The following is a 19,844-nucleotide window of genomic DNA, read 5'->3' as shown; positions in this document are numbered from 1 at the left end:
GGCAACCATGTGGGGGATGGAGTACATCTGGTGAGCACACAGTTCAAATAAACACCTACAGGTTGCGAGCCTGCTAGTGTTCCACTCCACTGTCTAGAATAGTTTGTGGTCGTCATCTATACTCTGCTAGATGACTGGATCATTAATAACATCTATAACGAGGCCTCTCATTATTTTATTTTGTCACATAGCAACTATTACATCTACCCAGGTTTTACCCAACACATTTTGTAGATACAAAATACATATACAGTTTAAATCATTGAAAACATGTATAAAACGTTCATCCAACATAGATAGCAAGTATTCAGATAATATGCACACATAGCACGTAATTTATATAAAATACTTCATATCTATGTGTAAGCTGAAAGTAACTATGCACTCACTTGATTAGGTGGTGACTCGGTACTTGAACAGCACTTCGTTATCTCAAAACAATTTTTCCTTGACCAAAACCTAGTATTAATACCACTAGAGTTTAGTTTTAACGCTAATCGCGACTAATTAATAGTCTAGCTATTATTACTATTATATAAGCGTTAAATAACACTCAATATAACTCATAATAATAGACCAAATAATTATTTTAAGGTTCTAATAATGTTACTATAATTAAATAAAAGCTATATTAAATATAGTATAGGCGTAACTCACTTACAACGGGTTTTTATTGAAAACCGGGCTTCGCTGGAACAGCGTTTCCGAGCCGAAAGCTTTTCTTCTTGGAGTCGTCAGGCGCTCCGGGGTTTTCTTCTTGTGATAGGGAGGTTCCCTAGACTTGGGAGGGGTTTAGGGAGGTTAGAGAGAAGTTAGAGAGAGAAAGAAAGGTTTGAAGGTGTGAGGAAATTATGAAGAGTTCATCTCTTATTTATAGGAATTGTATAGTAAAGTAGTCTTCAAGCCTCATCCGTAACTTTTGCATACGAGCTCCGTTTTTGTCTGTCTTTTTACTGTTGAGTTCCTATTAATGAGATCTTCAACTTTCATTTAGACCTCGTTGGCTAATTCTCATTCTATCTCGGATTTACAAAACTGTAACGAATTCGTCGCGCTCAAAAAGTAGAGACTAAGCTTCGTCCATAACTTTCGCATACGAGCTCCGTTTTTCTCTGTCTTTTTACCGTTGAGTTCCTATTAAAGAGATCTTCAACTCTCATTTAGACCTCGTTGGCTAATTCTCATTCTATCTCGGATTTACAAAATTGTATCGAATTCGCCGCGCTCGAAAAGTAGAGACTAAGTTGCGTCCATAACTTTCGCATACAAGCTCCGTTTTCGACTGTCTTTTTATCGTTTAACTCCTATTAACGATATATTCATTTATCGTTTAGATTATTTTGGCTAAAAATCGACCGATCTAAAATTCAGATTTCGGGTTGTGCACTGTTGTGCTAAATCTTAGAAAAATCATAACTTCCTCATACGAAGTCAGATTTGGATGTTCTTTTTATGCACACTATCCGTTTAACATATACTACAACTTTCATTTAGAACACTAAGGCTAAATCTCGCTCTATCGTAAATTCATTATTTACGCCTCCCTGTATCGTGTCGGTTTCGTCGCGAAACTTCGAAGGGTCATAACTTCTTCGTTATAACTCGGATTTCGACGCCATTTATATGTACGGAAACCTTGTAACATATACTAAAACTTGGTTGACATTATTTATTCTTAATAATCTTTTGTCGAAAAGTCATTTTCGACCCCTATTACCTCTAAATTGACTGGCCCGGATCTACGGGCGTTACATAAAGAAAGGTTTTCTAGTTGGTGAAAGAGATTACCTTGGTTTGGATGGGACTTTTATGAAAGGGCCTTATCCTGGAATGATACTCACAGTAGTGGTAAGATGTAAACACATATCTTGTGTCATTTTATTCCATTTTATTTAAATTACTAACTCCTTCACTCTGTTTACGATCTTGATGGAAATAATTGTACATATCCTTTGGCATATGCGGTCATAGAGGCTGAGAATATAAATTTATGGACTTGGTTCTTAAGGTTCTTGGGTGATGACATTGATTTGCAAGCTAATTCCAACTTTATCTTTATATCTGACAGACAGAAGGTAAGTAATTTCAATGGACTTGGTTCTTATTGTACATTGTATAGATTACATCTAATATTGTTTACTTTTTGTACAGGGCTTGTTGCAAGCAATTGGTACATTGTATCCATGTGCAGAACACAGGTTTTGTCTGTGACACATTCATGAGAACATGAAGAAAATGTGGAGGGGAAAGGTGTTTCAGGACATGTTGTGGAACTGTGCAAGTACAACAACAATACAAGAATTCAACCATGCTATGGAAAAGTTAAGAAAGCTAAACAATGACTGCTACGAATAGGTCAAAAATATTCCACCTCAACATTGGTCTAGGGAAGACTTCACAAGTTTGTTTTATATTTTTGGCTTAATTGTTACCAAATGATTCCCTTTCTCACATAATTTTCTATTTATATTGTAGGGAGGGCTCATTGTGATGGGCTTCTGAATAACTTGTGTGAGACCATAAATAATCAAATTAAGAAAGCACGTGACCAACAATTATCACATGGCTTGAGTACATTAGAGAGTACCTTATGTTAAGGATTGTGAGTGTCCAAAAGGTAATTGATAAGGCTGTTGGACCAAGGAAGAAAAGAAAGAAGTCAGCTGTTGAATTAGAAGATATGGTGAAGGGTGGTAGGGCATCAAGGAAGGACAAGAGTGTGACATGTTCAAAATGCAAAAAACTTGTTCATAATAAAAGAAGATGCAGAGGTCAAAGTGCATGTGATGCTAGTTCAAGCAAGAAATGGAACGTTGGGAACAAAGCTAAAAGTGTAGGTGATGGTTCTTCAATTAAGAAAGGGAAGGATGGGAAGAATGATCAAAGTTCAGGTGATGGTACTTCAAGCAAGAAAGGGAATGTTGGGAAGAAAGCTCGAAGTGTAGGTGGTGGTAAGCAATGTGGAACTCAAAGTGTAGGTGATGGAATTTCAAGCAGGACAAGGGAAAAGTATTGCTTCAGTTATGATTGTCTTATCATATTTTATGTCTGTGTTATGAACTAATTATGGTGTTATGATCTTTTGTGTTTGTTATATTTGTCATTATGTTTTGTGTCTGTGTTATGAACAATTATGGTATGACTTTTGGGACCTGTTGTCCAATTCAATTCAATTCCAATAGAAAACCTGTCAATTGCATTCCAGTACAACCCACTCAATTCCATTCCATTACAAACCACTAAATTCCATTACATTCCATTATAAAACAGTCATATGCATTCCAGTACACACCACTCAATTCCATTCCATTACAAACCACTAAATTCCATTCCATTATAAAACAATCAATTCCATTGCAAAAGAAAATCGCATTCTAATAGACAATTCTAGTCATTCATACATTGTCATTCAATTACATTACTGCCCTGATGAAACAAAAGATAAGTACATTGATAGCATAAAATAAAGCTTGTAAATTAAAATTGACACAAAAAAACCCAACTGAACACTAATAACAGCCTCAAGGCCCTATTCTCATGTTGAAGCTCATCCAATAACTTCTGCAAATCAGGGAAGATACTTTTTTCAGTTTTCACCATTAAAGTTGTCCTCATCAACCCAATCTATGAAAACACATTTTGCTCCCTACATTTTGAGTAATTTGTTGTGTGTTAAAGGTATGTGATATATAGATATACTTCAGAAGAAATTTCCCTTACCTTCCTAGTACAATAATAGAAAAGTCTTCCAGGGTTTTTCTTGGTAGTCGATCTTCGTATCACACCAACTTGACCACACTTGCAAGTTTTTTCCATTAGGGTTGATCGACTATTCTCAAAAGAGGAAATGAAAGAGACGAAGAAAGGGTGTATTTGAAAATAGAGAGAATCATGGTTTAGGGTGTTCTAATAGATTTTTTATATAAAATGACGAAAATACCCCTCATGTGCGAAGCACGTGGGGGGGACTTAACGTTTGGAATTGACGACTAACGGACCCAGGGACCAGGCGGGTAATAAAAAGAAAACGTGGGGATGGTCCAAGTGCAAAACAAAAAATAGGGACCAAACGCGCAACTTTATCCAAACCACAGGGACTATTTCAGTAATTAGTTCTATGTTTTATTTACATATTATTATAACATACAAATTCATATGTGAATAAAAAATATGAATATATATGTTTTATTCAAATATTCGTTTGTGAATATGTATGTTATATTCATATATGAATAGAACATAATTTGTTATCATATATACATTATTTAAATATGAATACAACAAAAATGACTTATATATGTTCTATTCACATATTAATGTAACATACATATTCATATGTGAATAAAAAACATGAATATATATGTTTTATTCAAATATTCATTTGTAAATATGTATGTTGTATTCACATATGAATAGAACATAATTTGTTGTCATATATACATTATTCAAATATGAATACAACAAAAATGACTTCTATATGTTTTATTAATATATGAATATAATATACAAATTCATATGTGAATAAAAAATATGAATATATATGTTTTATTCAAATATTCATTTATGAATATGTATGTTATATTCATATATGAATAGAACATAATTTGTTGTCATATATACATTATTCAAATATGAATACAACGAAAATGACTTCTATATATATATATATATATATATATATATATATATATATATATATATATATATATATATATATATATATATATTCTATTCACATATGAATATAACATACATATTCATATGTGAATAAAAAACATGAATATATATGTTTTATTCAAATATTCATTTGTGAATATATATGTTATATTCACATATGAATAGAACATAACTTGTTGTCATATATACATTATTCAAATATGAATACAACATGACTTATATATGTTCTATTCATAGATGAATATAACAAACAAATTTGTATGTGAAAAAGAAAATGAATATATATGTTTTATTCAGATATTCATTTGTGAATATCTACCTCATTTATCTTCTACTCACTATTGAATGAAGGTAAGAAGACTAATATTTCCGATAAAGACCCACCAACAATGAGAGACACATGATCAATGCAGAAAAATCAAAAAGGTATAAAATACATATCATATATTTTATATCCCTGCTATAATTAATAAATAACTTGTATATCCCACCTATAATTTTTTCTTCTATTAACATATGAATACTTCAATCTGTATAAGTTTTATATTAGAAAAAAAACAATTGAATTCTTGTATTCATATATAATATGTGGCTTAGCTTTGTTTGTATTCAAAAGCTAATCATATGTGAAAGGAAACAAGTATTCATACCTTTATGTTGTTTTGTTTTGGAACAACATAAATATGTATACATCTGTTATATTCATTTATGAATAACTTATATATCCCAACTATAATTTTCTTCTATTAACATATGAATAATTCAATCATAATCTAGATATGTTTTATAATAAAAAAAACTATTGAATTCCTGTATTCATATAATAATAAAAGTATATGGCTTAGCTTTGTTTGTATTCAAAAGCTAATCGTTATTGAAACAATTATTCATATATTTATGTTGTTTTGTTTTGGAACATTTTTCTTTTGAATTTGGTGATTGATCTTCAGTATCTTCACATATGAATATATATATATATATATATATATATATATATATATATATATATATATATATATATATATATTATCTTCATTTATTCATCTATGAATATAAAATATTTTCTTTGTAAAATGTATTCCAAAACTATTTATCTTCTACTCACTAATTAATGAAGGTAAAAAGATTTGTATTTCAGATAAAAACCCCACAACAATGATAGAAACATATTTGAAGACGAAAAATGTGAAAGGTACAAAATTCCTATCATATCTAATATATTCATATATGAATAAATTTGTATATACTAGTTATATTTTTGTAATAATTAAATATTAATAAATCAATGAGCATATATCATATTCATTTATCAATAACTTATTCAAATATAATATGTTTTCATTTCCTAGATAAAAAAGAAACAAAAACACCAAAGAAAAGAAAGCATCAAAGAAGAAAAAGTCCATCAAAAAGGAAAACTCCTTAAAAACGACAACTACATGATTTAGAATCTGATTTTGAAAGTAGTCGTCCATAAAAGAAGGCAAAAAAAAGGAGTCGCCAATCAAGAAAGAGAAAAGAAAACCAGTGGTAAAGGAATTTTACTCTATGAAAAACAGATGTTCACCAGAGTCATTACTATCTATAATCCTTGGGTTGAGCAAAAAAAAAGAGTGTGTAAGATCTATGGGTTTTGGAAGTTTGCTAAAAATGAAAATCACAGATAACCACTGAATAATGGCCAAAAGATGATACTAGTTATGATGAATGAAAGCAACAGTTTCAAGAAGGATCTATCATCTGATTGAATGCGATCAAAAAAGTTATTGTTAGTACCACAAAAGCTAATTTCAACTTCAAATTGAACTTCTTAGTTCTTTTTGTCAACATATTTTGCAAGTCAACATCAATGGGAAGATGCAACCTGTTTCCTTTGAGTTATATTTCAAGAAAAACAGATATCAACAACATATATTGGTGCAGCTATGTTTTAGACTGTTTTGTTGGAACAAAGAACTTATACATATCATACTCAGATAACAGCTACTTTGTTGGACTTTCAGCTTTCTTGGTGGTAAGTTATTATAATGTTTATACTCAATTTTTAATAATATTAATTATTCATAACTAAATAGTACATATATTCATATATGAATAAGAAAAATATACTTGTTCACATGTAATGCTTTACATTACTTATTCATATATGAATAATTAAAAAATAATATTACTTGTTCATATATATATATATATATATATATATATATATATATATATATATATATATTCATGTATGAATAAGTAATGGTTTGAATTACTTATTCATATATGAATATCAATTAGTTATCATTTATGTGCAATTGTTCGATGCTGATAACATCCACTCAAAAGCTTTAACGGTAACACGTAAACATCCAACAATTTGTTATTGGAGTTCAGAAAAGATTAGATATCGAGAGAAATTTGAACAAGCAGAAGGTAGATTTGGACTGGAGAATTAAATGAAGAATTTGTTAATGAACAAGATGAAGGAGATACAGATCTCGAAGACAATGATTCTGATAAAGATGAGGATCATTCTGTTGAGGTAATTAATTTGACAATGTTAATAATATGTGATTACATTAAATTATTATATTACTCTCTAATCATACTTCTTTTTTTACATAGGCATATGAATCAAAAATATCTAAAATGCTTAATAGTTTTGAGAGGATGAAGGAAAAGTTGAATTCAAAGCTCAATAATGCAATAACAAAATTCCCTGAAAATGAAAGTTTTAGCATTTTCAAAGAAAATATGACAAATAAATTGTTGGAGAAGAAACTGAAAGAACAACACTTTTTGAATTTCCAAGTAATGAAACTGGAGTTGAAGGTATCAATTTGACACCAATAATGGGTCAGAAAACAAATGATCAAAAAGAAAATGAAGATGAAGAGGGAAATTGTGAAGAAGAAAATGATAATGATGAAGTCAACTGGAAGTGGATTACTTGCGAGATTCAAATGAAATAGAGAATGAAGGAATAAAGAATGATAGAGATAAGAATCAAAAAGTAGGTGAAAGTGAAGTAAAAGAGTAAGATGGAAAGAACAATGAAAATGACAATGATGAAGAGAAAAAAGATGGTGATGCTGAAGAAACAAATAATCATAAAGAGACTATTCAACAAACTGAAAATGAAAATTTGTTAGATAAAGTTGTTGAAAACATTGTGATAATATTGATATAGGTAAATTTTCAAGTTTAAATACTCGAGAAGATGAAATCTGGAAGGGAAGTGATTCGTACACAACCGTTTTTTGCCATACACAACAATTCATGCATTATATAGTTGTATAATATAACATTTTAAAGCACCAATTGTTGTGTATAGAGAAAAATTGTTGTGTACGGATCAGCTCCCAATCTGGAATGACCCTGAAATGAAAACTATTTTGGATAATATTGATATAGGTAAATTTTGTCTTACTTTTATATATATATATATATATATATATATATATATATATATATATATATATATATATATATATATATATATATTAATACACAATAACAATTTTGTTTATTAAATTTTGACCAGGGTCACCAATGACTACAAGTAAAACTAATACTCTAATCAGTCAAGTTATTCAACGTATGTTACTATCAACTTATTATTTATTCATTAATGCATTAATTAGTTATATTTAATATATAACATTAAATGGATCTTGTAGAAAAGGAAAAATCAGAACGTGTACATAAAGAAGGAAAAGAAGTTGAAAAAAGAGAGGGAGATGATACAAGTAAATGAATGATTTAAAATATATTACAATATTTATATTGATTTTTTTAATAACATTGTTTATTCATAAGTGAATAATACACTATATAAATGAGTAAAAAATATAATATATTTATATATGATGTATATGTTTCAGGCAAGGAAAACTCTGAACATGGAAATAAAGGAGGAGTAGAAGCTAAGAACATGAAAGATGGAGGTGAAGATAAATAAACAAAAATTGAGAAAGGAAATGCAGAAGATAGAGATAGATAGTTGATTCACTAATAAATGAATATAATAAGTTCTATTATTCACAAATAAATAACACAATATACGAATAAATAAAAAATATAGTATTACTTATTCATAAATAATGGTATGCATTACTTATTCATAAATTAATACATTACTTATTCACAAATGAATTACTTAGTCAAATTTCTTTATCTTTCAGGAAAGAAAAAGTCAGAAAATGAAAACAAAAAAAGATAAAAAGCTGACAAGACAAAAGGAAATGAAGGAGGTAACAATATGGAAAAACATTTCAAAATATAAAATATATAATATAATTAACTTACAACTATTTATATGATAAATCTCATGGCATGTAGATACTCATCCAAGTTTTAGTCTAGGTCTCAGTCAAGATTCAAATTAATCTTCAAGTAAAAAATCTAATGAATCTTCACCAAAAAAAACCACTTACAAAGAAACAAATCAAAGACGAGCATCACAAGTTTGTTATGAGATTAGCAAACAAAAATGTTCTTAATGCAAAACCAATCTCTGTAGCAATTCCTACTGAAATAGGACCATCAAAGCATGATCTGGGTGAAGCAAGAAAGAAGAAGTTTTCCGATGCTGTCAAATCACCTTTCAAATGCAGAATAATAGACACAAAACCTAAACTGACACATAAGGAGAGTATTGTATGTGAGTGGCTATTCAACTTGCAAGGGAATACATCGTAAGTAACTTTATTTTATAGACATTCATATATGATTATTATATAGATAATAGTGTATGACATTTTGATTATATATTTGCAGAGATGTGGTTGTCCAGACAAAATATGGTCAGATAACAGAAAGAGCAATTATGGAAAGTGTATATGCAAGCACAGAGATTTTTGGAGAAGTTTTAGACACCTGGGCTGATTTACTTAACCACCAAGAACTGGAAAGGGATTTTGAAAATTCACCATACAGACTCTTCTTGAAAGTTGCAGTTTCTGTAAGTTTATGTTCTAACCTTAATTTCTTCTTTATTGACAAATGAATACACCAATATGGTGCATTAATTTATGAATATTATATTTTTTACAACTAAAATTCACATATCATTATACCAATATGATGTATTCTTTAATATAATTATGTATATTCAAATGAAATTCACATATGATTATGTATTCATATTTGAATAAAAAACCAAAAATAAATGATTTAGTATATACTTATGATTATTATACTAACATGATATATTCATTTATGATTAACAACTTACTAATCCTTCAAAATTATATTGGTTACAGAATGCTTATCTAACTTCAACATTGTCTGATGAAAGAAAATATGAAAAATTCAAGAAGAACTTTCATGACAGTACCGATGGGTACAAAAAAATCTTGAACATAAAATATATTTACGTGGTATGATAATTAAACTTGTTTATCCACACACACACACACACACACACACACACACATATATATATATATATATATATATATTATCAACAAAATACTTACCATTATATACATAAAAATAGGTATTCTTTCCAGTTGTTAGAAGTTCTCATATTTTTTTGATTGTCTTCAACTTAAAGAAACCATCAATTAAAATTCTAGACAACAGTGCAGTTGAGGGGGATTATGAAGGGAAATACAGAGTACTATTGAAACCTTTTGTATGTACCCAATTCACAACATCATAAAAGAACCAATTTATTACATATCTAACTTTTATTTTATTTAATGGTTAGAAAAATTTGTTTGTGAGATACTTTAAAGAAATAAACCATCCAAGAGCAAATGCAATCTCAAAAGAAAGTATCACACCCCAACGACTTGAAATGCCATAGAGAACAATTAAAAACAAAGTTGATTGATGGGTCTTTGCAATGAGACATATGGAGACCTATATGGGACAACCACTCTCAAAATGTAAACCGGGTCTTCAAAAAGAAAGTGCAATTCAAAAAACTACTTTATAGAAGCTGAGGCAAAGGTATTCACACCGAATGCTAACTTCTGAAATTAACATGTTGAAGGCTAAGGTGTTGGATCTTGCTGAAAAATATCAAAAAGTTGAATTCAAAGTGCGTACTGATCATGCATACAAGGATGTGCAAACAATTCAAAAAAGGTTAAAAGAATATTGATGATTTCTTGTGATGAAGTGTGATGTTGTAGAACAGTTTGTGTTGAAGATGAATGAATTTGAAGTACATGTAAGATGATTCTGCGAAACAAATTTTAGATGGTTTGTTAAATGTTATTGAATATCGTTTAAATAGTTTGTGAAATTCTTATGAACATGTTTTATTATCTTGTGTTGAATGATTATGTAATAAAAACAAGTTTGCTTATTTTTGTCATCTTTTTATTTTCAAAGTTTATTTTTGTTTATTCATAAATGAATACGAATATGATATATTCATTTATGATTAAGTTAGGAGTAATATGTCAGTATAACGAAGTTCATATATGAATATAACAAATTTCAGATATGAATATAACTTATTTATTAGTACAAACAAGTTAGCTTATTTCTGTCATTTTTTTATATTCAAATATTTTCAAAGTTTATTTCTGTTTATTCATAAATGAATATGAATATGAAACATTCATTTATGATTAAGTTAGGAGTAATATGTCAATATAACAAAGTTCATATATGAATATAACAAATTTCAGATATGAATATAACTTATTTATTAGTACAAACAATTTAGCTTATTTCTGTCATTTTTTTATATTCAAATATTTTCAAAGTTTATTTATGTTTATTCATAAATGAATACGAATATGATATGTTCATTTATGATTAAGTTAGAAGTAATATGTTAGTATAACAAAGTTATGATGCGAACATAAAAAAGTTTAGATATGAATATAACTTATTTATTAGTATAACAAAGTTCACATATTTGTATTTATTTATACTAGTTTTCAATTTTATTTAAGTTTATTCATAATTGAATACCAACATTGTATATTCATTCACCTTTAATATGTAAATAATAACATCTTCAATTATAAATGAATCCACATATTATGTATTCAATTATGAATAATTTACAAATAATATGTGTATTTCACATATAAATTTACCATATCAATATAACTTATTTAATAACTTATTTAAAAAATAAATATGATATATTCATTTTAAAAGAGCATATATTTCAAATCTCAATTTATCATATCAATATAAATGTGTATTATTTATACATGAATATTATTGTTTATGGTTATTATCTACATATATTCATAACTTAATAAAACGAAAAAAACATTAAAAAAAAAAAACAAAAAAAAAAAAACAAAAAAAAAAAACAAAACAAAAACAAAAACAAAAACCCTAAATGTATTTTGTCGATTGAGCAGCTACAATTCTTACTGGACATGTACATAAATTCTGAGGAACTCCTTTTCCACATTCTGAACTCATTCTATGTTCTTTTTTAGAATTTTCATATACTACTTCACCTACACTTGGAATTCTTTTCTTGATTCCAGAACCTTTATTGCTTTGAACTTGAGGAAAATGAATATTAATCTCTTTTGGAATAGGAATTGAAACACCTATAAGCTTGCATACGACTTCACCATCCGTCTTGCTTTTCAATCCAGCAGATGTATAATCACTCTCACTCTCAAATTCCTTCAACAGCATCTGTTGTTTCTCAGCAAACAAAGCAAATTTCTTTTTGTCATCTCTTATAATATCCAAACATGATTCAAAATTATAATATGAATCATTGACTAGCTTCACATTCTCACAATCCCTTGAATCAGATTGACGAGAACTAAAACGATAATTTCTTGATATCACATCCTTTCTCCATGTTTTCAGAATGTACCTTTCAGGAATTTCTTTCACACCATATCTTATCATTATTGTAAAAGCATGTCTGCATAAAACACCCATACGCTTGAAATGTTCACAACTGCAATTTATTTCTTTCTCTTCAGCTTTTATTTCAACCTGATACAAAAACATAATAAAAAAATGAAAAAACAATTTAAACAAAAAATACACATTTACATTCATATACTAATACTCATATATGAACAATCATATATAAGTATTCATATATATATATATATATATATATATATATATATATATATATATATATATATATATAAACATTACGTTTTTCATAAAAAAAAACTATTAAATTACCTTAAATTCGTTTGTAAATTTGATTTTAGTATTGTTGTGTTGCACAATATAAACTTCCCCCCCATCTTCAATACCAACATACGAGTATATACATAAAAAACTTGCTTTATATATTTCCTTTTGCACCACAAAAAATAATGTATTTATATAAACCTTTGATGCTTGTAGTTCTATTTCTCGAGGTGTTTGTATTTTATAAGATGCTTTCTTTGATGCCTTATCAAGCTCTCGTTGAGTGTTCATTTGCTTTTGAATGGCAGTGTCGTAATTCATCATAAAATTCAAAAGTAGATTACCACTTTCTAAGTAGGTATTAAAGAATGAATTCATACTCTCTGACCTCGACATAGTCTTCATCAACCCACACATTGCAATATCATTAAAATATCCAGGTATCCATGAATCACGTTTTGTAAACATGTCTTTAAACCATCTCGTGTCTTCCAGATTGAATTCCTTCGTAAGCAAACCCTATTTCACCTCACATACATCAGGTTTCATATTAATGTCCCAAACAAACTTCAAGTATCTTTTTCTAAAGTCTGTGTTCGTAAATAAATTATCTGATATCTGTATTAAAACAAAAATAATATAAACTTCTATATTTATTCGTAAATGAATAAATATGAATAAGTAAAATATCAATAAATATTAATAAATTAATAAACTAATATTTGAAAAAATTAGTATATCCATCTATGAATAACTAAATACTATGTAACATATTTGAAATATATTAAAATAATACCTTGTTTTTCAACTTCTTCACTAAATGCTACATACATGATCAGCACTTTGAATTAGGAAAAACATTCTCAATAGCTTGTTTTGTTGCATAATCTTGATCGGTTAAAACAAGTGTTGGTTCTTTCCCATGAGTTTTAAGAAATGCTTTAAGCAACCAAGAGTAGGACTCAATGCTTTCATTGCTTAGCAAACCCGCTCCAACAGTAACTGATTTTTTCTGATGGTCAATAGCAATAAAATGGAACAAAAACCATTCGATACCTAACTCACACAAAAAAAAGTGTTCATTAAAGTCAATTTTTGATGTATTCATAAGTAAAAATAAAAATATTCATGTATGAATACAATTACAGTATATTATTAGAATAATTTCAACAATAAAAATTAAACATGAAACATAAAAGTTAAAATATTCATATATGAATAAGCAATAAAAAAAGTAGATAGAATAATTTGCTTGTTTGTTCGGAGAGTCGCATCAAACGAGATAACATCACCAAATTTAGCATAATATGTCTTCTCCATTTCATCAACCCAAAACATTATCTTGACAATTAAACTCAAATGAGCAATTTGGATAGTGAGCTCGACGGTCATTCACTGTGTTTACTATCATTTGGGCATCTTTATAACCTATAACCTTGTTGATATCTCTCTTTAAATTGTTATACTCACCTACTTTGGGCTTTACAAACTCATACCCACCTCTCAGACTTGCCCTCAACTTATGACTAATAGTTGGGCCTATTTTTTATGTGGAAGCACGCACTATAAACTCTTTTTCTGAATATGATATTTGTCTCGCTTTTTAAAATCAATTCTCTTCTCAAGTTGATGGTTGTGAAGTTCATCAAACTGAAAAACTTTATAATTCGGAGTTCCATACACAGATTCAAATATAATCTTTGCTTGACAACCAATAACTTCGTTTCCTCCTAACACCACTTGTACCCAATGAGTCACAAGATTTCTTTTTCTGTTTGCCACCACGATTACATATAACATGTTTCTTCTTTATAATCTTGTTATCAAACCTTGATTGTGTGCTTAGTCTCACATCAAAACCACCAATTTCAGCATACTCGGAATACATTTTGATGGCCAACTTTGATGATTTGAAGATTAAAACATTAAATGGAATAGGTTGAACATGTACATCTGGCTTATAGATATGTTCTCTAATTATATCACCACAATATTGCGCATCATCTACTGAACTTGAAGATTCACCACCTAAAAAATTATAAATCTAAATCAATATAATAATGCATGAATAAAACAATCATATATGGATACATGAAATTCATATGAATAAAACAAAAAACAATGTTTATTAATGGCTTAATAAAACATTCATATATGAATACATAAAATTCATAAGGATTCAAAATATATAAAATAAACATGAATAAGACAACAATTTATTCATATTAATATATTCATATGTCAATAAATGATAATCAACAAAATTAAAAACAACAAAATAATTCAATAAATGATACTTTCAAAAAATATGTTCTCAACATCTTCTTCTTCACTCTCACACATAGAAGAATAAAAATCAGTGAATCACCATCAATAACACTAGAATTCGACATAATAAACCAAATGATCTATATAAATAAACAAAAACAATATTAATATCGAATATATCTCACAAAAAAGTCATAAATATGAAAACCTAGTTAATTTTGAATATATCTCACCTCAACGTACAAAATATTTGAAAGAAACTTAAATCAGCTCGATCAGATGATGTAATTAAGCAATCTCTCTCAATTCAAATTGTAAAAACTACAATGATTTATCCGATTGAAAATTAAATCAGCTCCGATTTGAAGTAAATATCTCAAACTACATAACAAAAATCCGATGAAACAACTCTAATACATATTCGAAACTTGATAATGAACTCCGATGAAACAACTCCAAAACGAAAAAAATATGCGTAATTCCAAACAAATTATATAAAGTAATAATCTAGATAATGAACTCCGATATATCCGATTCAAATGATATACATACTTGATCAAATCGGAAACTGAATACGAAGAAGAAAACTGAAACACATATGCGAAACTTCATGATTAATGGAAAAAATACGTATAATTGCTAACGAGTTATATAAAGAAAAGAATCTTGATAATGAATTCCTCATATCTGATTCAAACGAGCTAAAGATATCATAAACTTGGAAACTGATAACGACGAACAGGTAAGTTCTATATAAAAAAGTTGCTAATTTACAAAGATACCCTTAATGAAAAATGACACAGACATTTTTTAAAGGTGAACATGTTAGATAAATGATCGGCTGAGAATATATATATATATATATATATATATATATATATATATATATATATATAGAAAGAGAGAGAGAGAGAGAGAGAGAGAGAGAGAGAGTTAGATTCAAATGTTTTCACTATATATTGTGTGCATGTATGATTGATTCTAGACCAATCATTTTAGTTATTTTAAGAAAGTAATTAATGCATATTAAATGCTGAAGATGTAATTAATATTCATTATATCTTCAACATGTAATATGCATTAATTACTTTCTTAAAATAACTAAAATGATTGGTGCAGAATCAATCATAAATGCACACAATAGATAATGAAAACAAAATAACCTAACCATATATATATATATATATATATATATATATATATATATATATATATATATATATATATATATATATATATATATATATATATATATATATATATATCCCAAGTCGTTTTGTATTTTAATTCAAATAATTAGTTAATTACTATTATAAAATTCATAATCGGCTTTGGATATGTGTTCATTTATAATTGCCTTGTATACGTACATATATTTTAGTGCATGTAAAATTAATGAACAACTATTGTAATCAGCCGACAAAAGACTCCATGGATGCCACTAAGAGAGGCGACCAGTCTTCGATTCCCCACTCATTGTTCCATATCTCTATCCACATACATAGACACAATAGAGACTCAGAATCCACATTTTCTATTTTGTGGTTGCATATGTATGCGCAAGAGTACTCAACTTTAACACAAATACCTTATAAAATTCGACACAAACCCTCCTTTCTCTTGCATAAATAAAGAAGGGTTTTTTTTTTTTTTGTTATCCAACTTCATGATCTCTTCCACGTAACTCATCAAGTGTTCTTTAGTCATGAGTTTCCTCAATCTAAACCTACCCGAAAACGATATCTCCTCCTCTTCATCATCTTCATCCACTCTAACCATCTCTCACCAGCGAGTTTTCTCCTGCCATTACTGCAGAAGAAAATTCTACAGCTCACAAGCCCTTGGAGGACACCAAAATGCTCATAGAATCGAAAGGAACATAGCAAAGAAGAGTCGTACTGAATTAACCTCAGCTGTAATACCTCGTACTGGGTACACCCAGCCCACATCAAGGTCTGGTTCTAGTGTTCTAAACAGTAGGGATGTTCAGCCACCAGTCATGATCGGGCTCAACCATCAAGCAGAAAATGTTGGATGGTTCGCTGCTAGTGAAATGGGTAGAGGAGTTGACTATAGTTACAAAAGTGAAAGTGTTGAAGATGACTTTAATCAGCTTGACTTGTCTTTAAGACTTTGAGCTGCCTAGTTTTTAGTACTACGTACGTTTCAGATTATTAACTCGTCATTTTGAACTGACTTGTATCCTCAATGCATTTTCGTAAACGTTCTTGTAAGTGATTGGGACTTTCTTAATATGAGCACTAAGTTTGAATCTTATGTTTATTTCTAATTTATAATAATCGTTAGTAATACTGATAACATATATTTTCCACAAAATGCACACTCTTATTGTCCACAAAATGATATGGGCTATACACAAAAAGGCTAAGATATAAACATGGGATGGAAATTACAGATGAACGTAAACATACTAACAAGTAACATCCTCCTTGTCCCAGTTGAAATGGAGGTAAGATCGAAAATTTAAATTGGGTCGAGATTTATGAAACAAAGATGTGGGCAATATTGAAGTTCTTAAACCGTTTTATTGGATGTCAATGTGTTGCTTCTGGAATGAACGTGTTATACTTGCTGTTGAATGTTCGACAAAATAGTATCTTTTTATGCAACCTTTTTCATTGTTGATGTATGTTTATTTTTTTATGTGTAGATTCCAAAAATATCATTTATTAATTAAGTAGTTATAATTTGTTTATATTACCTTATATTTATTTACAAAATGTTTTCTATATATATAAGGATTGTTTGAGTATCATTAAGACACTTTATAAGACATAGGCCTAGTTTGTTTTTCTATAAAAATATTTTTTGAGCACTTTTCCCTTTTGGCGGGTAGACGTTTTCAAGTGCATGTCTTCTTTCGCAAACATAGAAAAAGACACAAGACATTTAGGTGTTGGTTGTTTTTTTGAAGCAAAAATCCATAAAGTCTGCATACCACCTCTGCAGTAGAAGAGGTGGACCAAACAGCTGCAGACTGTAATACGAAGCGTGTTTGTTTGTTTTTTTTAACATCTGCTGCTGTAGATATTAAAAAATTAAAATAAACTGATTTTATAATCTGAAAATAGCTTTTTAATACCGAAAATTTAATAATGTATGACGTTTCGGTAAGAATTTATGATATTTCAGCAAAAAAATAATTATATTTTAACAAAAATAATGATATTTTAGCATAAAATAATGATATTTCATCAATAAATTATTATTATTCAATATTAAAAAAAATTCAACAAGAATAAACAAAAAAAACGAAAAAAAGGTGAAATAAGATTTCAACAATATATAATCAATATTTTAGCAAGAAAAAAAAAAGTTGGAAGAGGTAGGAATAAGCAAAGCAAGTGTTGCGCCAAAAAGAACACGCGCAGAGGTTTTTTAATCCGAAGATTTCTGAAAAACAAACAGCCTCGAAATGAAAAATGTTGCGCAGCAATAAGAGGTCTGAGGAGGTTTTTCTCCAAAAAAACAAACAGCACCTTAACCACTTCCAAAACAAACAACACCATAATGTAAAAGTCAATTACATCCCCACGCTCTTCTTTCTCTTTAGAGTTTTTCTTTCTCAATCATGTAAAGTCAATCACGGTGACATTAGATAGTGTTTTTTTTCTTAATTTATATTTTCATTTTATATCGAGGTTTTTGTATAATTGTTTTCTATGTTTGATTTTTATAATAAGTGGAATCAAAACATTAAAAAATCCAAAGTCCAATTCGATCTTCTTTCAAACTACTTTTTTTCTACTACTCTTTAATTGGACTAACCATTTTTTACCCTGTGTCGTTCTAAACTAGTCCAATCTCATAGTTTTTGCATTCTATTTATTAATTTCTGAGTTTTGGGGTTCTCGATTTCTTTTCATTCATTTTTTTTCGTTTCGATCTGACTTTTTTGTTCAAATTCATAAGCATTTGTATTAGAATAGATAGGTTAAAGGTAGAAGTTGGTTAATTAATACACAAATTTTTTTTCATCAAAACTTCTCATGAAAATAGATTAGATATCATACTCCCATCTTCTATTTTGTAATATCTTAAAAGTTTCTTTAGTTGATTTTATGGTAAATGATAACTAATATATAATATTTAGTGATGAAAATAAACATTTGATGGGTTCATAACATATGATAAATGGAAGTGTGTGAAAAATAGAAAGGCAAAATGGAGTTTGGCACCATCATGGCATCCCACATTGGTGGATGAGGAAAAAATGAAAGCATAATTTCCAATCTCTAACAAGGGAAGTTTAGAGTGTAGAGAGGAGAAGTTCGTACCTAACTACGTAAGTGGGCCACTCAAATTGGTTAGTGGGCTGCAACATTTTTTGTTTTTGGGTAAGTTCAATTATATGTTACCGGTTTGAACCATCATTGTACGGGTTAATTTTTGGACCGGTTGAAGATGAGACCGGTTTGGCTGGAGACTAACGAGGATTGGCCGTTAAAAAAAGTAACGGATCGGCCAGGATTGGCCTGGTTCGTCCAATCCATAGGCAAAAAATGGGACTGGTCCGGACCATCTCAAATATGCACCTCTAATTTCAGTCATTTTAATATATTGTCCTCGTTTATAAACTGGTTTTCTTAGACCTAAAGTCAAATTTTAACTCTTAATAGATTGATTTTTTTTCCAGCCCTTATAAATTGATTACATCATAGCCTTCTTTAAAGGTTATTGACAGGGGACGCAGGAATAAGTAGCAGTAGGTGCACAAAAAAACTTATAATAACATAACAAAAAAAATTACGCATGCATTAAACATAACAAACTATTGTAAACAAACTTTGTGAAGGGCA

At 28.8% G+C, this 19,844-nt stretch overlaps 2 protein-coding genes across 2 annotated transcripts; one reads left to right on the top strand and one right to left on the bottom strand.

The window, feature by feature from the left end:
- Positions 1-11,976: 11,976 nt before the first annotated feature.
- LOC111895088 (uncharacterized) lies at positions 11,977-15,099 on the bottom strand. The gene is made up of 6 exons (XM_023891205.1): positions 15,054-15,099; positions 14,503-14,784; positions 13,616-13,812; positions 13,294-13,374; positions 12,958-13,155; positions 11,977-12,603 (listed from the first exon to the last, which is right to left on the bottom strand). Exons 1-6 carry the CDS (start codon positions 15,097-15,099, stop codon positions 11,977-11,979), a joined length of 1,431 nt encoding a protein of 476 aa, XP_023746973.1.
- Positions 15,100-16,637: 1,538 nt separating this feature from the next.
- On the top strand, positions 16,638-17,290 carry LOC111895190 (zinc finger protein 2). The gene has a single exon (XM_023891294.2). The coding sequence runs from the start codon at positions 16,730-16,732 to the stop codon at positions 17,159-17,161; it is 432 nt and encodes a 143-aa protein (XP_023747062.1). The 5' UTR covers positions 16,638-16,729; the 3' UTR covers positions 17,162-17,290.
- The last annotated feature ends 2,554 nt before the right edge of the window (positions 17,291-19,844 follow it).

The sequence above is a fragment of the Lactuca sativa genome, chromosome 5 (assembly GCF_002870075.4).
Source record: "Lactuca sativa cultivar Salinas chromosome 5, Lsat_Salinas_v11, whole genome shotgun sequence".
In the NCBI taxonomy this organism is placed as follows: domain Eukaryota; kingdom Viridiplantae; phylum Streptophyta; class Magnoliopsida; order Asterales; family Asteraceae; genus Lactuca; species Lactuca sativa.
The sequence above is the reverse complement of the archived record's forward strand: the minus strand, read 5'-3'. Positions and strand labels throughout refer to the sequence as shown.